General features: G+C 47.6%; 1 protein-coding gene across 2 annotated transcripts in view; it reads right to left on the bottom strand.

Annotated features, from left to right (window-relative positions):
- PODXL (podocalyxin like) overlaps nucleotides 1-27,402 on the bottom strand; it is a 45,433-nt gene that overhangs the window by 10,391 nt on the left and 7,640 nt on the right. For both annotated transcript variants that reach the window (XM_015627343.3, XM_015627345.3), the window contains exons 2-4: nucleotides 5,668-6,510; nucleotides 3,396-3,550; nucleotides 2,840-2,905 (exon numbers count right to left, since the gene is read on the bottom strand). In XM_015627343.3, coding sequence (XP_015482829.1) covers nucleotides 2,840-2,905; nucleotides 3,396-3,550; nucleotides 5,668-6,510 — 1,064 coding nt within the window. The remainder of the gene's footprint in view (nucleotides 1-2,839; nucleotides 2,906-3,395; nucleotides 3,551-5,667; nucleotides 6,511-27,402) is intronic.

Raw genomic sequence — 27,402 nt, 5'->3', positions numbered from 1 at the left:
CATCCATCCATCCATCCAAGACAGGGAAAACACAACTGAAAATACATTTGTGAGCCAGACCTTGGAAGAAGTCAGCCTATAGAATGTGAGACATTGAGCTAATAAGACTTATTAAGACTTATTAATAACACTCATTAAGATCCTGCTGTAATCAAAGGAATGAGAAGGAGCAGGTGGGGGGACATGGACCAAACTGTTCAGCATTGTTTAAAGCATCACCTGAAGAGGAAAGATGCAGGGCACCAACCAGCCTCTGAAACACCTAGAGTCCACCTAATGGTACCAGTTGTATGTTTGGCTTTTTTTGAAGGATTTATAATTTGAGTTCCTCATTTTCTGGAGAATCTGAGGGTGTGGTGGGGTGAAAGGTCTGCAGTTCCTGGGTTCAGTCCCAGCTGTTTGCTGGGGTCCCCCCATCACTGGTGCTGCCCCACCAGCCCAGTGCGAGTGGGGCGGGTGGCTCTGCAGTGTCCCCTGCCCTGTGTCATCCAGACACGTCCCCCACCACTGGTCCCCCCACACTGCCCTGGCTTCTTGCTGGATCTGAATTTTTAGTACAATGCCACCCTGACTCTGGCTTGTTCTCGGAGCAGGATCAGAGCTGTTTCTGGAACACTTCTCCTTATAGCACACACTTTCCTGTTTTCCCACGGGTTGTGAAACGCAAAGGATTTTTTCACTTTGCTGTCAGGATTTGGCTGCAGACGTGTTTACCGGGCCTACAAAGCAGGGAAACCAGATAGTGCCATTTCTCTGTTATCTGCTCAGCTTGGGAGGCACAAAATGGGCTGCAATATTCAGGAATAAAACGAGTGGAAAGTTAAGGGTGAGTGCAGGGGGGAGGCGCTTTGGCAGCCGAGGAGGGCGATGGGATGGGAGGATGGACCCTTGCAGCCCTGAAGCCTTTCTGTGGCTGTTTTTGGGTGTAATTGGCATTTTGTGCTAACAATGCTCTGGCTTATTATTACACCCAGAAGAATCAAAGGGAAGCAGGGTGGGAGGCTCCCTGGCTCACCAGCTTCAATGCTCCGTGGCCCTGGAGCAGGCCATGATGCCAAGATGTGGTGTCTGCCCATCCCTCAGCTCGCTGGTGCTGCCCAGCCTCACCATCCCTGCTTCCAAAGCCTCCCAGTACAACTCCACAGGAAGAACAGCAGCTCTGGAACATCACTGTGCCCCAAAGGAGGGGGGAATCTTTAAATACCATCACTGTCCTAAGTTGTTTAAGGCTCCAAAACTGGATTTTGTCAATTTGATTGAGTATTTTAATATATTCAATAAAAAATTTAATGAGAAGCTTTTCCAGCATGAACCTGCAGCCATGTCCAGACATCAAATGGGGAAAGGGATCCTGTGGGGCTTTAAGGAAATAAGGTTCCCTCCTTGGAATCACCCTCAGTGTCCAGAGCAGCATCACTAAGGACATCACCTCTACTGCAGGTGTGTGGGCAAGGAGCATTCACACCCAGCAGTAACAGGACTAGGAAGGTGACAACAGACAGCAGTCAGGTGCTTTCCCTTCTCCAAGAGCACAGGGGATGATGCTGGGAGGTCCAAGGGCCATCACCCAGGCACAGGGAATTTCAAGAGTTGCTGTGGTCAGTAGCTGCGTTCACAATGTGTCGAAGGGGTTTTGTGAACACAGTGTGGCTTCACTTGGAGAGTCCCTTCCAGCTTGGCTGATTCTGTGATTCACTTAGGACAGGGAGTGACAGGACAAAGGGGAACAGTTTTAAATTATAAGAGGAGAGATTTAGATTAGATATTAGGAAGAAATTATTTACTGTGAGGATGGTGAGACATCATGGAGCAGGTTGTCCAGAGAAGTTGTGGCTGCCCCATCCCTGGACATGTCCAAGGCCAGGCTGGACAGAGCTTGGGGCAATCTGGTCTAGTGGAAGGTGTCCCTGCCCATGGCACAGGCTGTGAGAAGGTCCATGAAGTGCCAGTTTTCCACTGCTTACACTGCCAGAAGCCAGAACGTTATCATGCCAAAACCCACCCCGAGCCCAACCCACGGTCACTGTGTCAGGACCTCACCAGTCATTTACTGGTGGCTCTGCCTCATTATCACCAACTTAAAACTTCTTCCTATTTGGAACTCATCAGTATAGTGCATCTGCCCTATTGCAGGAAGTTCAGTTTCCACCAGAACCATTCTGAAGGCAGATATCCCTCAGGAACACCAGCAGGCAGTGCCCACCCACCAGAAAGGGTCTTGGTGTGTGGTCCTGGGCTGGGCTTGCCTGCCCCCAGCCTTCCCACCACATTTCACTGCTCCCTGGTCTTGTAGAGGGTCTGAAGCAAGCAAAATAAAGTTTTTTTTCCACTCACTTTAGGGTTCTATGAGATCATTGAGGAGCACAGGGAGTCCTAAACTCCTCTGCTTCCCAGCCGCTTTGCAGTGGGATGCCACCCTACCCCAGTGTGAAGTACAAGATCTCACAAGTGCACAATAACTGTGGAGGAACATCTCATTTTCTTCTTGGGCTTTGGGACAAAATTCCAGCCCCTCAATTTAGGCAAAAAGCTTTCCTGCTAGCAGAAAGATTTACGTTTTAAAAATTTCTATTATAAAATGGTCTTTCTGTAAGATCTGGGTGGGCTTAGCTGGTTTTCTACTTGGAGAAGACAACACTGACCTCTTCTTCTCCTGCCACATCCCCCACTGGTGACACTGCTGAACATGGGTTTGCATTCACTAGTTTACATTGGTTGCATCTTTGATGAAATTCCCTTATTTCTGAGCATTTTCTCACATACTCAGAGCACCACGGGTTAAAATCTGAACCTCCAACAGCTGTTAATTCTCCATGGAAGTCAAAAAGGTGGTACTTACACAGGTTCTGGGTTCTTTCAGCTGAATGGTGGGCCTGGTATGTTGCACCTGGTCATCACAGATGAACTGGAAAGGCAAAAGAAAAGCAATTCTCAGTGGTGGACAAAAGTTGGAAGGACAGTCGTCACCAATCCAACAGCCCATCATTTGTTTCCTGGGAAAAGAGCCTGACCCCCTCCAGGCTGCACCCTCCTTGGAGTTGTAGGGAGCCAAAAGGTCCCCCCTGAGACTCCTTTTCTCCAGCCTGAGCCCTCCCAACTCCCTCAGCTGCTCCTGGTGCTTCAGGTCCCTCCCCTTTCACACTCCCCTTCACCTCCATCCTCATCGTCTCTTCTCTGGAAAGCTCCAGGAGAAATGGATGTGAGTAAATGACCTCTAAAGATCCTTTCCAACCCAAATAGTTCTGTGATTCTACAACCTGGAATTACTTTTCTGGCAGATCTCTCTCTCCCTGACACAGAAACAGGGAGAAGAACCACAGGCTCCAGGTGTACGTGGGATGGCAGCTAAATTAACACCACTGAGAGGAGCCCACCTTCCCATTTGGTGCCATTACCTCATTTGAGTAAGAAATGTTGGGGTGCTGGTGGCCAGAACTGCAGCTCTCTGCCTGGTCCCCCGAGGCTGGAACTGGTGGCTGGGCACTGTCAGGGCTCTGGGAGGCACTGGTGGGTTTGGTTGGTGCAGATCCAGCATCGTGGGTACTCTGGTCTGGCTCCCCAGTATGCACCAAAAAACAAGCAGAGAGACACTGACACAATATAGAGGATACAGCTGGCACAGCTCTGATAGGGATCACCTCAAAATCAGTTTTCATCTCTAGCCCTGCCTTGAAGCTCATTGTGTCAAATGCTGCTTTAGATTGCTTCTTTAATTTTATATCTCTTTTAAATTAACTTTGATATGGAAAGGAGCTGATTACTAATTTTCTTTTCTGCTGCTGAAACTCATCAGAATGTTCTGGAGAGAGGAACCAAAGGCCATTGCATGGCTGTGTGTGGGTAGCTGGGTAATCACTTAGAAGTATGGGGTGACTTTATCTGGTTTCACTTTATCTGGGGTACCTTCCATGGAGGTTTCCTCAGCAGATGCAGACCTGGCTGCCCAGGATCTGCCACCCACCTCTGTTGGGAGGGGATGTAATGCCATAACCTCTGCTGACTGCACCTCCATGGAAACATTCCAGGATGACAAGCTTAGAAGTAGTGCCTGGTTCTACAGGAGACAGCCTGGGGTGTCCTTCCTGGTATTCCAGAAGGGCACAAGTCCCAGATCTACCAGCCCCATTCAGGTGTCTCTGAAAATTGAGGTCGCCTCTGAGGACCTGGTTAAGTTCTGTAGCATCTTAGAATTGTTTGTGCACTGGGAATAGTGCAAGGAGCACAGCAGCCTCCTGCCTCCCCAGACCCCTTTGAAGACATGGATCTTCATCCTTGGCTTCCTAATTCATCCTTAAGTGGTGACAAAGAGAATTAAAATGCCACAGGATGCTCACAGCCTGTTTGCTCTCAGGACTCCTGCCTCTTCCACAGAAAAGATGAGGAATATTTCTCTCCCAGACACATTCTGAAGGCTCCAGGAGAGAATTAATTCCAAAGCCATCTGTTTCTCATGCATTCTGCCAACTATTTATTAAATATAAAGGGTTTTTTAGACCTCTTCAGGCTTAATGCTTGAGGCCAAATTTGAATTAACATAATTTCGTATATCATCCTCCAGTGGAGAGCAGTTCTGTGGAGCAGGAGGGGAAAGAAAAGAAAAAGAAACATCCTTCAGGGAAATATCCATTTCACTTCATTCCTGCACATACATGAAAACATGATGTGGTGAAAGCCAGTGGAGATGGCCTTGCAATAAAACCTTGGCTCATTTAGTGATGCACTAGCTGGGGGGCTGAAGGGGATGGAGATGGTTTTTGAGTGGCTTCTGTATTCCAGGTAACTAGAAATCAGGTCAAGAAGAGCATTTTCCAGGGGAAGAGAATGAAGGGCTCCAGTGTGATCACAGCTTTAATTCAGAGTCAGATGTGAGCTGAACCCCAAATCCCAGCCAAGTCTGGAAGACTCCATGGAGCCCTCACAGTCCCACAGGGTGATGATTTCCCTGTAATTGCTACCAGACAAAATTCCAGTTTGGGAGTTTGAACTGTGCCTCACCAAGACATCTAGGAACTAACACGACAGTAAAACTCCAGAGGTCAGAGAAAACACCTCACTGGTGTTCAGCAAAGTCCTAAACAGCACGTGGACACTCCTAATGGTGCTTAGACAGCAATCAGCAGCCAAAGCCCTCCCGCAGCTGATGAACGTCCTACCAAAGTCAGACTCCTCAGGGGTTGTAGACTCAGAGTTGAGCCACAAAATCTCCTTAGTCATCTAAAGCTCATTTTCTGTGCATGCCCAGACAGCCTTCCCTAAGCTGTCAGCTGCACCAGGGATCTTCCAGGGGCAGCATTCCGGGGGCTGTCACACTGATTCCCCAGCTCTCCCGCCTCAGTCCCCAGCCCATCGCTGCTGCTCCCGTTTGCCGTCACTGAGGATCGAGTCACTGCAGTTGATGGTGCTTCAGGCACCATTTGGTCCATGCAGAAGCCAATGCCTGCACTTTGCCAGCTGATTCATTTCTTGAATTTCACTGACTGCATTGACTCGACCTCCACCAAGGACAACAGGGACCTAAACACGCGCTTGTCACGCAGACAACTGCCCTGGAAATCCTAAAATGAGACAAGGTGGTGACAGCCCATAATGGCAGGTGTTTAGGGCAGCCAGAGAAAACACAAAAACGCCTCCCCAGCACAAGAAACCAAGGTTCCTGTCTTCTGTTACCTGCCCCAGGAGTTGTCGTGGTGGCTGCCCCTGGGACCGTGTCTCTGCTGCCGTTTTGCAATGTTGAGGTGGTGGCGAGGGACGGGGATCCAGTCAGAGGGGTAACAGAAGTGCCAGCACTTCCAGAACTGGTGGAAGGGGTTGGTCCCTGGACTGGAGAAGTGGAAGAAGAAGCTGGCTGCTTGGTCTCACATGGGGGAGGAGAGACGGGACAGTCCTTGGAGCTTTGGGAAGTGTCAGTCCTCGGCACTGTGGTGCTCACAGTGGTGTTAGGCAAATGACCCAAAGGCTGGTTTCCCTGAGGCTGTGTGGTGGGAGAGGATGCGCCAACAGCCCCTACAGCTCCCGGAGGACTGGTTGCATTAGTGACAGCAAGATCTGCAGCAGTGGTGGTCTCTGAGCTTCCTGAAGTGGTTGTAGCATCACTGGGCTGCTGGGAAGTAGTGGGCTGTGCAGCAGGGGTGGTTGTGAGGATGGTGGTGCTCTGTGAGGGGCTGTCCTGCCCTGGTGTGTGGGACAGGGTCATGGTGGCAGGCGATGCTGTCCCCGATGTTGCGACCGCTGTGCTCGGTGACAGCGTAGAGGGGGACGATGACTCCAACAGGTCGGTAGTGGTGGGGCTGCTTTGAGCAGTGGTGGAATCTGCCACAGTTGGCTGAGTTGCTGCTTCCTCAGTCTTGGTGGTGCTGGCAGTGGTGATTTGGTCTGTGGTAGGTGATGCAGTGCTGGTTGGTGAGGTCTCTGCAGTGCTTGCAGGTGTGGCCTCTGTGGTGGCTGCTGTGGTCATGGTGGACAGGCTTGTTCCTGGGCTTGCAGAATCTGCATTTTCCTGAGAGCTGACACCTGGGAAAAGTAAAAATGCCAAGATAAATGCTGAACTAAGGAAACTGCCCTTGGTTTCCCCTCAGAACATGTATTTGTAGAAGTAAACACTGGCATAAGCCACAAGTCATTCACTCAGGGCTTGCCTCGTGCTCTCCAAAGTCATATCAAATTCCACATTCTGGTACCATTGTGTCCAGCAGGAAGTGGAGCAGAGGAGTTCAAGAGGAACCTCCAAATGTAATCAAACTCACAGGACTTCAGAGCGAGAGCAGGAGGACAAGACCTGCTGGGTCTCAGGACACAGGTCTCCCTCAGATGGGAGGTCCACCAGCTTCCATGCACAGCCTGCAAGTGGTCCCCAAAATAAAGCAGATCCAGCCCTTGTAAAGGGACAGCCAAGGGATGCACTGACTGCAATTGTCCAGCCCTGTTATAAGTGTCTCCCACATCTCTGAAGGGATAAGATGACACAGAATCACAGAATCATCAAGGCACAAGGAGGTCTGGAAAAGACCTCCAAGGTCATTAAGCCTAAACAATTATCTCACATTATCACATGCAAAGATATCTGTGTTTGGTTTCTGAAGAATACTTTAAATTTTCAAATTTTGAAGCTGCTCTTCAGTGGGAGATGCAGCTGAAGGACAACTCAGCTGACAAGGGAGAACTCTCCCACAGCAGAGAGCTCTGCAATGTGCTGAAATGCCAAAATGAGGTATTTTCACTGCTAAACCAATACAAAAACCTGTCTCTATTCTTGTGTTTGTTCCACTGTCTATCCAGTGTTTGTAATCCCTGCAGGAGCTCCATCAGTGGTCACAATTTCCTCACATGGTGACCACCAGTTCTGGGCTCTTGCTCAAATTCACCCCTGGAAAGTTTGACCAGTTTTTCACTTTTCAGTAAACATGGGCTGAGCCACTTTATCCATGGATCCCTCTGGGGTCAAGGCAAGTACCTGATCTGGGGAGAAGGTTCTTCCATTTGGGGACTGTGCAGAAGAACTGCTATAATTTTTTTTCCCCATGAAGCACTCATACATTACTTCCAACCCTCCAAAACAGGAGTCACACTTCCAAGGATTGATTTTTAGCCTAATGCTGCTCTCCAGAGATCTGCTTTGCTTCTCTGTGCTGGCACACAGGCAGAGTATCTTCTCTTATACAGCCTGTCTGTTGACATTGATTGTGCATCAAAGATCTGATGAAGCTCAAGTTTCTGGTGGGAAAATTTAACTCCTCCATGTCAGGATCTGGCTTGAGAAGGACTCAGGAGGTGGGATTTGGGATGGGGAGGCTGCAACAAGTTTGAGTTCCTGTGGGATCTGCCTGGGGACAGAGTGGGTTTGGAGGAGGCAGAGGAGCTACAGCTGGGCCTTGCATAGGCATCCAAACAGGGAATGGAATGGAATGGAATGGAATGGAATGGAATGGAATGGAATGGAATAGAATAGAATAGAATAGAATAGAATGGAATAGAATGGAATAGAATAGAATAGAATAGAATAGAATAGAATAGAATAGAATAGAATAGAATAGAATAGAATAGAATAGAATAGAATAGAATAGAATAGAATATTTCAGTTGGAATGGACCTACACTGATCAGGTCATACATCTGCCTGACCATTTCAGGGGAATCACAGTACCACAGACTGATTTGCATTGGAAAGGACCTCAAAGATCATCTCATTCCAACCCCTCCTGTCATGGCCAGGGACACCTTCCACTATCCCAGGTCCAAGTCCCATGCAACCTGGCCTTGAATGTTTCCAGACATGGGGCAACCACAGCTTCTCTAAGCAACCTGTGTCAGGGCCTCACCGCCCTCCCAGCCAAGAATTTCTTCCTAATGTCCCATCTAACCCTGCTCTCTGTCACTTTAAAGCCATGACCCCTTGTCGTGTCACTCCATGCCTTTGTGAAAGTTCAGATCTCCTCCCAAAACATGGTTTCCCCAGCAGCCACTCTTGGAAACACAATCAAGATGTGAGTGTAACTGAAAGTAACAGCATGAATTATTTTAGGAAACACTTGGCTTGTGAGAAAACATTTCCATTACATCTGCAGGAAAAGGGCTTTTGTGGAGATAAATCCTATTTCCTATAGGCTGAACACTGTCTGTGGGATAAGAAGAGGTAAAGAAGTAAAACACCATCACAAGGTCCTGACAGATAAGCACCAGGTGCTGAAGATAGGAGGGAGTTTTGATCTTCCACCTCCTTAGCTGTGTTATCAATCTGCGTGGCTTGAATTGTCAGCGATGGTTGCACCAAGCTGGGGAGAGACCAGGCATGCAGTGAGCCACAGAACAGGTCTGTCCCATAAATAGGGTGTGAAAGTTTGACAGGGGGCCTGACAACAAAAGAAGTACAAAAAATATCCCCTAAAGGTAGAAACAATACAACAGAGACATAAAAAAAGAAAGGGTTGGAAGGAAGGAAGGAGGAAATCCCCCACTGCTCTTGTTTCCTCTTCATGCCCCAGCCTCATCCCAGAGGGGCAGAAATTAAAGGCTCCAAGGAGAGGTCAAAAAGACAATTCAATTCAACTCGGTCCAAGGGAAGGGGACAGGACCATGCTTTGGCTCTAGGCCAGTCTTGGTGGCCAGCTGGGATCACCCTGTGATCCAAGGAACAAGGATCCCTGGCCCAGTACTTCCCTGTCCCACCCTGGGGAGATACAGATAGGATGTTACCACTTTTAGTAAAAAACTGAGGGCAGAAGTCCAAAGGAAGGGGCTGCTCTGCTGATGGAGAGATCTTGTGAGATCCTCCAGGCTTGTCCTGGCTGGGGTGGTAGCAGGGTCTTTTTTGGGGCACACAGAGTGACACAGCCCCAAAAAGAAATTACTTTTTTTCATTTCTTTGAGAAGGGAGAAGAATCAAGACTCAAGTTGGTGCCCAAAAATCTCATTAGTATTTTATCTTTCTGTATCTCTGCACCCACTCCTAGTGTTCCTCTTCACTAAGGTCAAGAGATGTTAAAAAATCCATTTATTCTTCCTCATTATGCAAGGATCAGTGATTTAAGTGGGATCAAGCATCACGAGCTGGACCTGCAACACACCACTGGAGAGGAGCTGTGGGTACAGCTGGGAGAGATCCCCTCCCACAGAGGAGCAACAAAATTCATCCCCACACCCCTCCTGCAGGCTTTTGGGCACCTTTCTGTCAGCAAAATTTACCTTTTCTATCCTGCTGCATTAAATTAAACTGTTTTCTCAGCACAAGGTGCTGCTGCAGTCATGGGGCTCAATACCTTCCTGCAGTTTTATTGCTCTGAGCTTAATGTTGTTTGTCCAGGGACTCTGTCTCACTGCAGCTTTGGGAAAAAATGCATTTCATTTAGAAAAATTACATTTTTTTTTTTGGTGTCCTACAGGATCACCACCCACAAAAGACCTGTCTTAGGCAAACCCATTGCAAACTTAATTCCAAAGCAGAAACAACTGCAGAACAAGCACCACAGTCCCAGGAGTCACTGTTTTCCTTCCACATGTACTGTATCTCTTTCAAATGCCAGAAAATGTTTTGTTTTAATCTCTTCCTCCTTTGCTGGCCACCTGTGCCAAATTTCAGTGGTAGACTCAGGGGTAATGACTGGTAACGAGCCCCTGTTTGCCTGGGCTGGGGGCCAGTATTGCCTGACAACTGTCCCCAACACAAGAAAAGAAAAGGATCTGGCTGAAGGAGGAGAAAACCTCTGTTAAGAACAGCCAGACAGGACAGGATTATGTCTGGGGCCTGTTTCAGCATGAAAATCACTCACAAAAGATACAGTAAGTCCTTTTGTGGGGAACAAGTGATCCCTTCACGCCGTGAGCCCCAGAGGTAAAAGGATTTAAGACATCAATGAGAGAGGAGGAGGAGGATGGAGGAGAGAACCTCCAAGTTATCACTCCCCTTACCCGGAGGAGACCCTTCCCAAAAGAAAGCTCACTTGAATTTCAACCAGAGTCCCTCAACCTGTTTTCCAGAAGTCAGAAAAAAACCATCTGCCCCGACTTTCCTGGCTGCATTTTGGCACACCAAGAACTCTTTTTTTGCTTTCACTTTTCTGGACCATCACCAATTCTACATTTGAGGGAAGATGAGAGCAATTTATCAGCTACGCGGGGTATTTTGACAGTACTCAGCAGCACTGAGACTGAAGGTTGGTCTGCTCTTCTCTTCATGCATGCATCCCTCAGAAAACCCAAAGCTCTGGTGCTGGGTGTGGGGTGGATCTGTGGGAGGAGGGCGCGAGCCCGCCACGCATCCGCGAGCTCGGCGGCTAAACAGGAGGAAATGAGTCCGCTGCAAAAACATGATTTCATGTCCGGATACGTGTATCCCATGACCCGGCCTGCGATACAGTGTGTGTGGGATGGGACAGCCAGGATGGGAGACAACTTTCCCTTATTGCTAATTACCCAGATGGCCCATTTGGGAGGCTGGAAGTGCCCCTGTGGGCTCTCGTGGATGGGGATGGTGTGAGAAGTCCCTGGTCTAGGGCTGGTGGGATGTGAAAAGTCACCCAAAATGTAAAAGGAAAGGTGAGCTGCTTTGTGCCAGCACAGCTCCTCACAACTGCAGTTACAGACACAGCTTTGAGCTGCTGTGCACCACCTCCAACCACAGATTCGTGGACCCACAGAATAGTTTGGGCTAAACAAGACCTTAAAGACCCTCTAGTCCAACACTGCCATGGGCAGGGACACCTTCCACTCCCCCAGGATGCTCCAACCCTTGGCCTTGAACAGTTCCAGGGATGGAGTAGACACAGCTTCTCTAAGGGCTTCACCACCCTCACAGAGAGATATTTCCTACTAATATCTAATCTAATTTCCAACTGATATCTAATCTGAAGTGTCTCCCAGTTTAGCCACGCCACGGCGTGATGCTCTGTAACCTCAGTGCAGTGAGTACGTGGAATTTTGCAGGTTGGGGAAGGCCCTCAGAGGAGAAGCATTTTGGAAAGGTCAAGGCTTGGAGTGCAAAAAGAGAACCAAACAGGCTCAAAATATAAAGTGAAAGGACACGTCCCGTCCATCCTCCCACAGCCCACCCAAAGCCAGCGATTAATTCCCTCTCCACGCAGCTCCTCTGATTAATTCCCTGCCCAACAGCTTCCTGCTTCCTATTTTGGTAACGCCTCCCCCTGCCTCCCCCCCATCCACCTTGTTGAAACAGCTCAGATATTGGCTGAAATTCTATTAATAGTGAGAAAAGGAAACTCAAAAGAATAACTTAGGAAATGGTGGGTGACACACCCCACGCCGGCGGGCTGAGCCCGGCTTGGAGCCTTACGCCAGGCAGCTCCTGCTCCTCCCAAGGCGGGATGAGAAAGCTAAGCAGCCTGAGCAACTCAGGGAAGGGGAAGGGATGTGAGCCAGGCCCTGAGGAAGTTCCTATTTTCCTCCCCTTTTTTGCAGCCTTTCCTGATTGAACAGGAGCAGCGGGTTGAGTTCATCAAAGGCAAAGCAGGGGCTGAGGCTCTGGGGGTGGCCTTTTGTAGGGGACAGCATTTGCCAAAGTGACTGAGGAAGATCTTGGACTTTCTTTGCATTGCAAGAAGCTCCTGGGAGCAAGGAGGGTTTTATCCACCCTCTGCAATGTGGCCATGTCTGAGGTGCAGCAGAGCCCAGTCACTGCAGAGGACAGGAAATCTGTCACCTCCTTTTGAAACTGGGAAAGGGATCAGATTGGAAGAATATCACAGAGCAGTGTTATTTATCCTGGAATTAAGCTATCAGAGCAAGTGCTTGCTTCACAGGGTTTTTAATTTTGCCTCTGCAGAGGCTTTCCCTTCCATTGGCCTGGGGATAGATGGGACCCAAACTTCCTGAGCTGCCTGAGGAGATTTTAGTGAGGGATGTGGTACAAGGATGGTTTACACACCACCCTGGCACTCTCCATGTCTGAAGATGCTTTCCTAATGAGCATTACCCAGCCTCTTCCCTGCCAGCCTCACCATCAGCTTTATGAAATGGCTTCACCCAGGCCAAAGATCAATTTGGCTTCCTGGGTTAGAGAATGGGGAAAGGTCCAACAGCAGCTGCCAGAGCATTCGCCTCTAATCCATCAGTCCAATCACCCAGTGCAGACATATCCTCTCCAAACCCCTGCCAGAATAAAAACTGCTGCAGAACCATTTTGATAGAATTCCTCTGCAAAATGTTAAAGACGAGACCTAATGCCTGGGTGTAATTAGTGCTTCAATAACACTTGGGGAGGGGTTGCATCAAAGAAGTGTGGGCAGGTCAGGGGAGGGGATTCTTGACTGTGAGGGGGTGAAGCCCTGGCACAGGGTGCCCAGAGAAGCTGTGGCTGCCCCTGGATCCCTGAAAGTGTCCCAGGCCAGATTGGATGGGTCTTGGAGCAGCCTGGGATAGTGGAAGGTGTCCCTGCCCATGGCAGAGGTGTTAGAACCAGATGATCTTTAAGGTTCTTTCTAAACCAAACCATCCTATAGTTCTATGAAATGAGTGTGTCTGGACTCTGATTTAAAGCCACTGGGTTTATTGCCAGCAGGGAATCTCCTTTTCCCCACTGTGAAAAGACTCTATTGAAAAAACTCTTGAACTTTAGATCGTGTGGAAGTGACAGTGAGAGCAAGGCAATAATGCTGACAAGTGCCCTCTTTGCTGTCAAATTGAAGGAATCTGCAGCCACAGCCTCTGCCCTGGAAACCCTTCCCAATAAACCCTTTCTGCCTGGACGTGGAGCAGGGCAGGGGGAGGAAATGGATGTGCTTCAAGCTCCAAGCAGTTTTGCCTCCTCTCCAGACAGAGAGGAGCATCTGGGGCTTCCTACTCCACTGCCAGCCTGGAGACACCCCTCTGCAGGAGATCTGGGACATGTCCTCACAGCATTTTAGCATCATCTTGAGGACTCTAAGTCTGCAGCATTTTGCAGTGAGTCACATCCCTACAGTAGCCAAAAGGCCATTCTGCTTCCAGAACTGGGAAAAATTCAAGTTTTCCCTATTTTTACCTAGTACTAGCAACCCTGAATCCCAATGAGCAGACCTCAAATGAGCTTTGGCTGCTTCGTTCTCTCTGTTAGATCTGCCTGGCTTTATTTTATTCACAAACAGCCTTTAAACCTCCTTGGTTTCAACCAAGAAACCCACCTGCAGCCTGATACACTTTTCCTGCCAGGACTGCAACACATGTCCCCAGAACCCAGGTTTTGATGAACCAGCATTTTCTGACTATAAACTTGCTTCATTAACAAATTCCCCATCAGCTCTTTCTGCACGTGTTCGAGCCAGCTCAGCTCATCTGCTGTTTCATTTGGAAGTACGACAAATATTAAAAATAATCATTCCAAGGCACACCTCCCCACTCTCCCCTTTCCCTGCAGCCCTGATTTGTCTCCTCTTCACCCCCTTGGTTCCTCTGAACACCACATTTGGGGAGGCAGAAATGGGTTAATTTGCTGCACTAATTAATGACCAGACAGTGGATTTGAGGGAGCTGGAATATCTCAGCGTTTCTCACTCCCACCTTCACAAAAGCATTGTCACACCAAGCTTGGACCTCTTCTGAATTTCTCCTCCGAGTCTGGGGTTTGCCAGAAATTTGTGATCAGTGGCATTTTTCACTCAAGTGGACCCAGCTGGTCCATCCCAGGCTGTTCTGCATCCCAGGACCAGCTCCAGCCAGAGGTGAGGAATGCCAGCAGTGGGAAGTCCAGCCTCTCTTACGGATAAACATAGGACATCCTATTTAGGATTGTCTCCATGACTCTTCTCATGGAAAACATGTGGCTATCTAAAAAGTGGTGGGGTGCAGAGACAGGAAGACCACTGTGGAAAATGAAAGCAAAATCCTTCACAGGAGGTTGTCAAGGAGTCAACACAAACACACGTGCCCACCTCTATCCACGCAACCCACAGGCATTTTTCACCACTAAGCCTGGAAATAATCCTCTTTCCATCAGGAGAAAGAGGATATTTCCATCCAATCCATGATGGGATTTTTAAGGGACCTGGCTCAGAGCCCTGCACCCTTTCCAGGCTGCAGAATGAGGATCTCTGCACACCTCAGTGTGTAGGAAATGGCACCAGAGCTGCTGGAACAGAAACGTGGGAAGCACGAGCCAAAAATGCCTCATGTCCCAGCCTGGCCAGGCCCTCCAAAACACAGAGTGGTCCCACGCTCCTGTCCTCTCCTGAATCCTCTATACCACTGGAGTGGAGCTATCCATGATGACCTTGCTGCTTTGAAGGAGGATTTGTGGGCCGATCACAAGAGCATCAATCACCCATCGCAGAAGGACACAGTGTCTGGTACATTTAGCCCTGAGACCCCTCTATTTCTGCAAAAGCCACACAGGACTTTGGAAGAAACTCAAGGTTTACACAGAGTGATGGGCCAGAAAATCTCTCCGGATCAAGGTAAAGAGCAGGTGCTTTTGTCCCAAAGCAGTGATTGTGAGTTGACAACACTGAAAACCACAGGAAAGCTGTAAGAATATGGAACTTTGTTATACCCTGAATATCTGTTATACACTGAATTTTCTTCAATGCTGTAAGTCTTTAAGATGGTCTTTCAGGATTTTTTTCTGTGATCATGAGCACTATAAAAGCCTTTTTTTTTTTTTTTTTTTTTAAGAAAAGGCAAATAGGTCAAAAGTCTAGATTTTTCTGAATTTGGACAGGAATCTCAGGTCCACAAGAAGAAGCTAAAGACTGGGGCTGCCAGATTGGGAATTCCACCTTGATCACATGAGGATCCCACCCAGCTTCCCCATTTCTCCCTGGGATGGAAGAAGCGTTGGAGAAACCTCACCACCTCTCTCCAGGGTTGGGGCTGAGCCATGAGTTGATTCCAGCACTAAGGAGCTGTGGAGCTGTGGGCAAAGTGGTGGGAAAGGAGACCTTTGGAGAAGCCAACCCTATGAACTGCTTGGCCAAAGCATCAGCTTTGCTCTTGAGGGCTGAACTGTCACATCCCAGCAGCTGGACCTGACCTCCTTTCTCCAGCCCTGCCTCTCACCAACATCTGGGGACACACAGATTTATTCACTAAAACAGAGAATAAGTTCCTCCCTGTGCTTTTCACCCCAGAAAGATGAATCATCCCTTGCTGGCTTTTCCTGGAGGGCTTCAGACAGCTTGGGAAGGAGTGAGGACGTGAGCCCACGAGACAGGAACTGATATTTATACAGCCTGACGGCTTGTCTACACAGGGGTACTCAGAAAAAATTAATCTAAAATTAAAAGGAGGTATGATTTCAGAGTGGATTAGTCAAAGTGCCTGCAACCCACCAGGTGGCCACTCCTGTTCAGCTTTAAATCAGTCTTTTAATATAGCCCAAATGAAGTAAGTTAAATCAAATCAAAGTCTCCTCAGCTCGTAAACCTGATGAGGGGGAGCTGATGCACTTTAGGAAAGTTAATTCAGGAGAAACTTGGTGATGGTCTCCACAAAACAAGCTCTTAGATGTTGCACTGACCAAACAGGGATGGGGCACACCTTCCTCCCCAGCTGAGGTTGGCCTTTCCTAATTCCTGGGCATGGAGAACTCTGACTGATATCAGATTTGATGCCACATTTTAGAATCATAGATTAGTTTGGGTTGGAACAGATGTTTAAAATCTTGTCCAACTCCCCTGTAATGAGCAGGGACATCTTCAACTAGATCAGGTTTCTCAGAGTCCTGTCCAACTTGATTTTGAACAGCTTCACTGGACAAAATATGCCAGCATCCCAACAAAATCTAAATTGAACCTTGTTCAGTTTAAAGCCATCATCCCTCATCCTATTGCAATAGACCCTGTTAAAAAGTTTGTTCCTATCTTTCTTTTAAGCCACCTTAACTACAGAAAGGCCCCAGTCAGGTCTCTCTGGAACTCAGTTTTTCTCTTTTTTTTTCCATGGAGAAAGGCAGGACCATGAGAAGGCAGTGGAGAGAGCACCCTACAAGTTTTTGGGTGGCATGGGGGATGAAATTCCTTTCCTTGCTCTCCTCTCCAGCTGGCTGGGTCCACATTTGGGTTCATGCTGAGCAAGGCAGGGATGGAGCTGGCCCTGAGCTTCTCATCCTGCCAGCTGAACCTCTGCCAGCTGGCCGGCACTGGGGAAGAGTTGTCACATCCAGTGTCACTCAAGTTGGGTGCTGTGCATCAGCAACGTGTCTAGACTTTATCCATGGGCAATGAGGGCCTCAAGGATCTCGTGGAGCAGAGCTCCTGCGGGTTGGTTGTGCAGCCAAAACTCCCCTCACTTTTTGTGAGTGTCACTCTAATTTTTGCAGTGAGGAAGAGGAAGGGAGGAAATATTCCCTTTCTTGTGGAGGGGGCTCTTCCTAAAGGAAAAGGATCAACCCCAAGCACAAGGACAGATTACTGGCTTCTCTGGGACCTCAGTCTGACAAAGCCAGACCACAGAGAGGCATTAAAGCTGGTATTAGCAGCAGGGAACTAATGCCTAAACTTGTGCCATCAAAACCAAGGATGCCATCCTCTGCTGGAGGGTGAAGCTGCAGGCCCAGCACGCAGGAGGTCCAAGCCACAGCCCTAAGGGGCAGAAAACAAGAGAAGAGACCCTAAACCCAAAAGAATAAGGAGACCTCGGCCTGGTGACAGGCTGCCCTGGTACAAGGGAAAATATGGAGACGGGTGAGGGGGAGGTCAGTTTGTGCTGGCACACTGCGCTGCCGTGGTGCTGCGACACCTTGTCCCTGCTTCTTGCACCTCCCTTTCCTCTCCACCTCCCCTGAACACTTAGAGCAGCAGTCACCCTCAGACAACAGCCCCTGCCTGCTCCTGTCAGCACTGCTGGTTGTGTGGGGAGGTTGCCAGGGCAGGGCTTGGACATTGCCTGCCTATCCCAGGACAGAATGGACCAGCAGAAAAGAGATGGTGGGGACACGATAAGGCCCAGAGCCTCACCCTCCTTTGTGCACCCAGAACCTCTGATGAGTCACAAATCAGCCCAAATTTACGCCCTCCAGCCAGAAAATTTTCTTTTAACCTTTTTGGGGTCTCGAATCTCATTGCCTTCCCCAGCCCATCTCACACACCACTCACCACCAGGCCAGGGTGAGCCCAAAGAGGATGACCTGAAATATCTTGAACTGGATAATCCTTGTGGGCCCCTTCCAGCTGGAGATACTCTGTGATTCTGAGATCTTCAGTATACTGACACTCTAAAGTGATGTGAAAGATACAGGTGATGCCAAGTGACATAGAAACCCCCTCTGAGAGGCACTGGTGACCCCCTCAAACATGCCAGCTATCCCAAGTAAAATTTTGAGTGATTCCTGGTTAAATATCATCCCCAGTTCTGTCTGCTTTGCTTCTCTTTCAGGCTGTGCTGGAGACAGATTCCTCTGCAGGCACACCTGGGACACCTGCAAATCATCACTGACAAAAAAGCTTCCACCTCACACCCCTCATCCCAAGATTTTTGCAGAAGATGGATGTCAGGATCCATTCCTCCACCACGATCAGCCCCCCATGGCCTTGGCTAGCTGGGGTTACCGAGCCAGCAGCCCGGAGATTTCCTGTCAATGCCGTGAGGAGAGCTCCACATTTCCTTGGGATCCTTTGTGTGTTGGTGCTATTTTGGGTCCCAACTTATTTATTTTTTTTTCCCTCCAGTTCCACACCCACACCTCCCTCAGGGTGGGGTCTTCCCAGATAATTGGGAAGCTCTATATATACACACATGTGCCTGCTTGAGCATCTACATATATTTATATAGTGGAGCCTTTGGGCATGGACTGGACAGGCTGGACTTGGCAGGAGGCTCGGTGCTATTCTTTAGATGGGGAGAGCCTCGGAAGGGAAGGACACAGCCAGCCCTCCCTCTTATTCAAAACTATATAAAGACTGTCTGGCACTGAGTTTCTTTCCCACCAAATGGCTCCAGTGACAATCTGGCTTTACAGGCCCTGTGTAATCTGATCAGCTTCTATTGTTGGCAAATTCGTAATTGCCTCATTATTTAACTCTCCTGAAACAGTTCGTTTTACAGAAAAAGAAATCCATTTTAGCTTTCTGTTCTGCTGTTTGTTTGTTTGTTTGTTTGTTTTATTTTGTTTTTCAGGAGCAGTGGGACTCAGTTTCCATTTGAAGCACTTGTGTTCTTTGATAGCTCCTGCTCCTCCCCTCCTTAAAATAATAATTTAAATATTTTAATATTAAAATTAATAATAAAATAATGATCACAGAAATAACTTATTAAAGGCACTAACAGTGAGAAACTACCTTTTCCAGTGTTATCCCAGGGCAGGACCCTCTAGAAGAGCATAGTTGTTACCCAATGGCCTCTTAGGTGGAACTGGAAGCAGCACAAGTAGAGGAGGTGTCCAGGGCCAGGTTGGATGGGATTTGAGCAACCTGGTCCAGAGGAAGGTAACCCTGTCCATGGTAGGGGGGTGGGACGAGATGGTCTTTAAAGTCCCTTCCCACCCAAAACATTTTGCAATTCCATGTTCTAAGATTTACCCCCAGAGGAAGGATGCTCCTGTAAGCACTGTGTGCTGGCTCACCTCCTTGCTCAGCCACAACTCTCTAAAACAACCCTCATTACACTTCTCAACCTCTCCCTGACTCAGTTCCCTCATCTTTACTCGCAAGAGGGGACAGATTTTGGACAGAGGAGCTGTCTTCATTTACAGGCTGATCCAGCACCTTTCTAACCGGGGCCCCAACCTTGGTTAGGTGCCAGAGCAATACGAATAATTACTAATAGTAAATCCCATGGGAGTCTATTACATTATGGTTCAACTTCCTCCCAAACAATTGCTCCTCTTCCTTGCTTTGTGTGTTCTTCAAAAGAAGCGGCTGCTGTGCTTTAGGGCTGGGACAGCAGCCCTGGTAAACACACACCCAACGTTCCTGCTCAGCTGGGCCTGGGCAGCAAAAAGGAGATAAATCTGATTTGAGACAATCACCCTGCGGGCAGAAAAAACCCTGAGGGCTTAATGGAAATGGCAAAGTAGCTTCCCTAAACAGCATTTGTCCCGTGGAATCCCTCAGGGCACATTTATTCACTGTTTTTGGGATGATATTACTCAGAGTGGCAGTGAGAGCAAGAAATGTTCTGAGGAGAAGGCCCCACTGGTCTCAGGGCTCAAAATGTCTTTGTTGAGAGAGTGGTGAGGGTCCTGGCAGTGCAGGAGCACTCAGCTGAGGGAAGCAGGGATTTGCTGTAGGCACATTTCTTGCCAGTGCTTGGACATGTTCCTGCTTCACATCTGCACCGCACCACCCAAAAAGTACATCAAGGGAAAGATGGCCCAGAAATGGGAAGAAAAACGTCTTTGGTCCACAGCCAGCAGATCAAATTGTCCTTGTAAGGCCTACAGGACATGGGAGCACCTCAATGCTGTAGGTTTAGGTGCAATATCAAACTCCTACAGGAGCTGGGAACCCAAAATATCAAGTGTCCAACAAAAGGTCTGATGGTAACGCAGAGGTCATCCCAAATTGGCATGAGTGGGCTTTGGGTGAGCTTTCTTGAGGTCCTTGGGGCCTCATTCAAACAGCTTTCTCTGCAACACATGCTGCAATATCTCTGAGGAGGTTTTCCCCTTGCCAGGACGAGGAATTAAGGCCTGCACAGCAAGTGGCAAAGTGGAGAAGGAAGAAAGGTCTTGCTTCTTAATCAGCCAACTGGCCTGACTTAATGCTGACAAAGAACAATGTCTATTTTGGTCATCCCTTCCAAGATGGAGCCTGCAAAAGCTTTAATTAGTCAATTAAAAGTGGCTTTGTCATAGGAGATGAGACACAACCGGGATCAGCCAGCTGGGTTCTTGGCTGCTGAATGACATTGTCTTTCCAGCCCAATGACCTCATTGTTAATGACTCAATAGGGGAACAATGTTGTCCACCCAGCAGCCCAGCAAGGAGTGAGATTCCTGCGTGGTTGCAGCTGAGCAGAAGAGCATGGGAAGTTGTGGGATGTCACCAGGTTGGGGATGCAGCACTCTGCCCTCAGTAGGTTTCAATGGTGTGGTTGCGTGCTGAGAAACTCCAGCAAAAAAAAATGTAATATAAGAAACAAAAATGCACACAACAAGGGTCATAGTCAGCTCCCCAGGTGACTCCCTCAGCTCAGGTAGTGAGTTTTGAGCACAAAGGGATTTGCTGGTCAGGGAGGACAAATTGAAATGGTATCTAGAAGAAAGCAAAGCTTACAGCACCTACACCCAGGGTGGTCTGGATGGGACAGACCCTGTCCACGTCACCTTTTGATCTTAGAGCTTTACTGATATCTCCCTGCCACCAAAACATCTCCCTGCCATCAAATCCTTCTCCCCAGGGCAATGCCTGGAGGCTGTGCCACAGAGAAGGCCATGGCAGGGCAAGGGAAGGCAGCAAAGGCAGCAGGAAGGAAGAAGGATCTGCACCCCCTCCCAGCTGCTGATCATCCTCTCTCCGGAGAGACACAGTCAGGTCTGCAAGTACCAGCTTGAGATTCCACCTTGGAGGGGATCCAGAGAGGTGAGTGGCAGCTCTGGGTGCAGGAGGGAGCTGTTGGGGCTGGGTTTGATGATAATATCCCAATTCCTCTGCTCCTGGGGTGACAGACACCGGGTCCTGCTTTGGGAAACGCTGGCATGTCAGCTTGGGCATTTCCTTTAGGAAGCTGAGCTGGAGTCATGCTGGGGCTGGAGGTGGGAAAAGAGGGCAGGGATGTGATGGGACCCACAGAAAGCCACCAGCAGAGCAGAGGAGAGAGAGGGAACTGAACTGGGATTCAGTGGGTGCTGCTGGTTGTAATCCTGGAGCTGGCAGTGGAGGTGGAGCCCCTGCTCTGGTGAAGGCTGCAGCCACATGAACATTCCTGGCAGGTTTGCAAGTGATCTCTGGCCAAATCAAAGCACGGCTTTGCTGCCAAAACTACCTGAAAACAGCATCCCTGATTACAGCTAGGCAGAAGAGACAGCTGAAAAATCCCCACACAGATTTCAAATGCTCATTTGGAAAAGCACAATCAGCTGTGCAAATATACCCTCTCACTGCCCTGAGCCCCATCTCATCCTGACATCTCTGGAAGTTGTAACTGGATGAAATGCTGCTGGACACCACTCAGAAATCAAGCCCTGAGCCTGCTGACCATGGAGGCAAGAAAGAGCTGAGCCATCAAAAGCAAATGACAACTTTTAGCAATGCTCATTGATAATTCTCAGTAATTGATTGTCGTTTGCTTTAAATTCTTAGCAACTAATTGCTTTAAATAATTAATAACTTGCAAGCCTATGTACTGCAGACACTGCTCTGTGGTGCAGGCATGCTCCTACTCCTGGTGGCTGAACCATCACAGAATCACAGGATGGTTTGGGTTGGAAGGGACCTTGAAGATCATCTCGTTCCAGCCCTCCTGCCCCGGGCAGGGACACCTCCCACCAGACAGAGCTGCACTCAGCCTGGCCTGGAATTGCTCTGCTTCTCCACCAGTACCCAGAGCTCTCAATGTGGGCCACAGTGTCACTGCTGAGTGGCTGAAATGCTCAAATCATGCAAGCCAACAGCACCAGGTCCTTTGCACAGGAAGTTTCTGCGCAGCAGAGCAGCCAAATAAATAGGACACGTGCTGGAATCCAGGCACTGCATTTTGGGACTAAGGATGATGCAGCAGATGGCCAAGTCCTGTGCTGCTGCAGGACTCAAATTAGCTCTCCCAAACAGGAGCAGAAATACTGTTTGAGAAAAGCAAGATGTGGAGCAAATCCCCTTCTTGCAAACACCCCTGATGCTTGGAGGGCAGCCCAAACCTGTGATGGAGATGAGTTACAGCATCAGGATGTTTGCATGCTAGGCCCTCACCCCTGGGAAAATGGCTCAAATCCAAATCCAAGCAGATCCAAAAGCTGGTTCTTATTACTACAGAACAAATTCCTTATTCCTAACCTAGATTATCAAGCAGAGGGCTCCTCCTTTCCCCACTCTTGGCAGTTTCATGCCTTGAACAGATTGGGGAAATTTGCAGCTTTTTGGTTTTGGGGAGTCCTGAGAGATGCAGGTGGCAACAGGTTCCTCTAACCAGCCATTTCTTGCCTTTTGTGAGGAGAAAAATAGGAAATCTGCCCACAGGCACAACTGTTCATCTCAGCAAAGAATAGTCTTGGTGCTTAAAGTGGGGGCTGAGAGATCTGAGGGTCTCAGAAATAAACTCCAATAAATATTTCCTCCAATTATTCCTCCAATTCCTCTTCCATTTCCTTTCTCAAAAAATTCCTCTAAAAGATCAGTTCCTGAGGCAGGAATGCTTCCAACTTCTTCAGACATAGGCTGTGAGCATCTGATCTTGTCAGATTTGAGTGGAGATGAAATCTTACTGCCCCTTCTCTCCTGTCCCTCTGTGGGGTGAGTGCCTCTGCTCAGACTGAGTTGAAATCCTTGCAGGAACAGCTCATGGGCTGCACTTTTCTTACCCTTCCCCTCCCTGTGATGAGTGACAGCCTTCAGGATGGGAGTAAATAAATAAATAAATAGATAAAGTGATCCCAAAAGCACTCTCCAAAATCCAGCTTCAAAGGCAGCTCCCCTACAGTGCCGCTCCTCCTCACCCATCCACTTTATCAACAATCCTCTTCCAGCACCTCAGGGTACCAATCTGGCCAGCCAAGTCAGAGATAAACTCCTGCCCCAAAACTGCTTCTGAGCTGGATTAGAGGGGAACCCTCCCTGAAAGGCCAGCTGGGCTCGGGGCATCCCCCGGCCGCTGCTCCCAGGGAAAGCAGCTTTACATCCATCCCCACATCGCTGCTGCTGCTGCCCCCACAGAGAGCCCCCTCCTAATCAAGCCTCCTCCTAATCAGATTGGAGCCGTCCTGCCAGACATGCAAAAGGCTCTCACGGCAGACAAAGCATGGAGCTGCAACCCTCGCCCTCCTCCTCCTCCTCCTACTCCTCCTTCTCCTTTGGCGTGGCTGTCCCCCCCAGTGTTCCCCATCAAACCCCCAAGGCACATGTAGTTTCTTTTGGTGGCTTCCTGACTTCTTTTATTTATTTTTTAATTTTTTTTTTTCTTTCCCCTTGCAGTATTTTATCAGGATTGGCAGTGGGATTTTGCTGTGTGAGAGCACAGTGGAGATATGGAGAGTTGTATGCAGTGGGAGCACTCCAGAGCTGGGCTTTGGGCCAAAACAACCCAATCTCCACAGTACCCCCATGAATTTCTCACCAGTAACCATCGTGCTGGGGCTCTGCACCCATCCAGAGGCCTATCCAACTGTCCATGGCATGTCCAACAATGCTGGAAGCCTCTGCTCTGGCCAGGGATTAAATGTGGAGACTCCTGAAGGAGCAGGAGCTGCTGGTGGGGCCAGGTCACTTTGCTTCCATCAAGGACGCTGACAAAATGCTGGAATTTTCATTCCTAACATGATCAGAGAAAAGAGCACTGATCCCTTGATGTTTTCCTGTGACACCCAAACTCCTTTAAATGCCCAAAATTTTACCCACTGCAGCTATCAGGTACCCATGGCCAGATGCAGCAACAGGAACACACAAACAGGTGGATTTTTTTAAAGCAGAAAACCATCTTTTTTCTTTCTCAGCCCATCAGCCTGGACTCCTGCGTTTCCCAACCCAACCCTCTGTAAAGGGCACTCATAAACGCACACACTGATCATGACATCCCCTCTTTTCTTGCCACTGACTCAACCTCACATTTCTACTTTTCACCACCCTCCTGCCACTCCACCCTGCTTGAGCCATTTCCTTTGCCAGAATAAAAGGTTTTTTTCCTCCCCAAACTGGCTGACCTAAATCACCCCCAGCAACTGAAGCTGTGATTTGGAGAAACCCGGAATGGGGAGCGTGGGCAGTGATGGGTGGCAGGTTGGGCAGTGATGGGCAGCTGACAGTGGGGTTTGTGTTGCCCATCCTTGTCCTCTTTAGGAATTGGGGATAGTGGGATGGAATTGACCATCCTCTACTGACCTTCTCCTGGCTGGAAAACTCCCCAGAAAATAATGTTTGGGGGTGAGATGGTGAATTACAGGCCAAGCTTTGCTAACCACTAACTTCTCAGAAGTGTGGCTGCTGTGGGATGCTGCTCCTGCCAAGAGCCTGAGAGGGATTTGGACTAAGGAAATGCAGAGTGAGGGCTGCAGGAACCTGCCCAGGGTCTGTTAGGGCATCCTCCACCTTGAGCTGGGACAAGCTGCAGCTTATCAGAGTCTAAACTGATGTGTTGCAGCAGAGGCAGATGCTTCCTCCTGCTGGAATGGCTTTGTGCAATGATGGCAGGAGTGGGAATCACAATCACCTCAGAATTATTTTATTTTCCTTCTTTTTCTCCCCTCTTACACTGTTGCTTTAAACAGCAAAGTTTTGTTTGCCAGGCTTGCTGGGGAAAATGCCCTCATGTTGGATCAGCAAAGGGACACATCAGAACAGGCTGGATGAGGGGAATGAGCCACAAGCCATGAAGGACAAATCTCTTCCTAATTTTTGGGAGACCAGATTTTATCATCTAACACCAAAAAGATGATTGCAGTGAGACTAAACCCAACCAGGACACCCACGGCTCTTGGGGAACTCGGCTTTTCCAACACTAAGTGGGGCTGGATTTGGATGTGAGACAAAACCAGGGCAGCCAATTAAAGTAAGTCTTGTTAATTTTTGCTCCTCTTTAATTGCTTTCTGCCTACGCTATGGGCAGATGTCCAGAGTATCCAGACATTCAGCATGGGATAGTCAGTTAGATAATCAAAAATTATGTGCATAAACCTCAGCTATCCATTGAAATTCCCTTTGCAAATCAAGGAGAGACACATTCAGAATTAATTCAACAGTTAATTCCAAGTTGCAAAAACAACTGGAAACCGGCAGATGAAAAATAAAATTGTTTCCTCTCCCATTTTAAACGGTAAAAGTGAATTTTAAGAGAACAAGTCCTGTTTATTTGAAACCCTCGAGGGACGCAGAACAATTCATTTCAGTCACTAACTCCATCGCAGATTGACGCTGGAGATTTGCTCAATGAGTTGCTTAGCGCTAAACTGAAAACTTTTCAGCAAAGTTTATTGCATTAGGTAGCCAGGTCCTCAGTTATTTAATGTATTTTAAAGGAATTGTAAATGCTCTTTTGCATTTGTCAGTTTAACAGAAATTTCCTCTACAAGCAAAGAGTGATTTTCACCATTAAACCCTAAATTAGTTTTATTCATCATTACCAAGGATGACTCCAGAGATGCATAAATTAGAAATCAAAATAGAGAGGTCTCAGGCTATAAAATTCCTTCAACAAATATGTTCAGAGTGTGCCAGCCTGGTTAGAAAACACAGTTGAAAGGCAAGAGTGGGCTGTAAATCTCTAAGTTTTACAATGAGGAGAATCAGCCCTGGTTAAGGGATATAGCTATGAATTGTAAATGAAAACCATGATAAAAATCAAATCATTCAAGTTATGACTTTCTCCTTCTGTATTTTAAGTCATGATTAGAATTCATAATTTAAGCCACATCAATTTAAATCAAAGCACCCTGCCATAAAATGAGGTTTTGAACCCTTTGTGAGGCTTTAATGAGAAAAAAAGATCATTCTCCTGTTGAAAGCGGTTAATGGGGATTTATTGGTGCCATTCGTGGGCAGGAACTGTCTTAGAAGCCCACAAAATCACATGGACTGAGAGCCTTGAGGGCTTTTTTTAGCCTTCTGGGAAAAATTTAAGGAAACAAAATAATTGTCTATAATAGGGTGTTGCATTAATCTCTAAACTTTCTTTTTCCGCAGCATTCCGTGTACTGAACAGGACAGGAAAATTTATTCTTTTTGTCAAAGAGATCAGCATCTCTCCTTGGCTTTTTGGTATGGGAATGACCCTGGGGCTTGGGAGAGTGGAGGTGATGTGGAGATTAACTCCTGCAAGCTCAAAATTTGGGCTCAGGGCTGTGAATTTTCCTTTCTGTCGTCACTGCTGACATGATGCTCTGTCCCATTTTGCTTCTATTTTGTCCTGGTTGTCTCTCAGTTGGATCAGGATTTCTGGGAGCCCCAGAATTGCTGGTTCATCCCATTGGCAGCACAGGAATCACAGATTTTCCTTTCCACACAGGATTTTGGGGTGTTTATGGCAATGCTGTGATTTGGTACAAACTTATGCACCCTTAGATTGAGGCAGTGGAGAGAACAAATATTTCTTAGCATTGTGTCAAACCAGATCAGAGTGCTGATCCATCTGAAAATGAGACCAATATTAGAAGGCAAAAGCCAACAAAAAAGAAAATAAAACAGGAGGAGGCTGTTTTCTGCTTTTACTGTGTGCTGCTACTTTCTCTGCTTTGCCAAGAGAAACCCACAGGAACAAATTCTTGTTTATTTGTTGTTTTTATTCCTTCAGGCTCCAAAACCGAACCAGGTCGCCAGCAGAGAGTGATGGCTGTAAAAAAATGCATGATGAGAATACTGATTTAGAGTTCTGCAATCACAGCCTGCGTTGAGGCTCCTTATCAACTTGACTCTGCAAGCAGCAGAAAACTCTCTTCCCTTACCTGTGCTTCAAACATTTATTCTGCTGCTTGATAAGGTAGAAATGTCCAATGAGGACAACTTTATTGCTTATTTAATGTGGATATTAATAAATATATAGATAGATTAGATAGATATAGATATAGATATAGATATAGATATAGATATAGATATAGATATAGATATAGATATAGATATAGATATAGGTATAGGTATAGATATAGATACAGATATAGATATAAATATAGATATAGATATAATATAGATATATAGATATATAGATATATAGATATATAGATATATAGATATATAGATATAGATTAGATATAGATAGATCTAGATCTAGATTTAAATGCAGATCTAGATCTAGATTTAAATGCAGATCTATATAGATATAGATATATAGATATAGATATAATATATAGATATATAGATATAAATATATAGATATGTAGATATAAATACATATAGAGATATATAGATAT

The sequence above is a fragment of the Parus major genome, chromosome 1A, assembly GCF_001522545.3.
Source record: "Parus major isolate Abel chromosome 1A, Parus_major1.1, whole genome shotgun sequence".
NCBI classification, from domain to species: domain Eukaryota; kingdom Metazoa; phylum Chordata; class Aves; order Passeriformes; family Paridae; genus Parus; species Parus major.
Note: the sequence above shows the minus strand (reverse complement) of the source record. Positions and strands in the feature narration are given on the sequence as shown.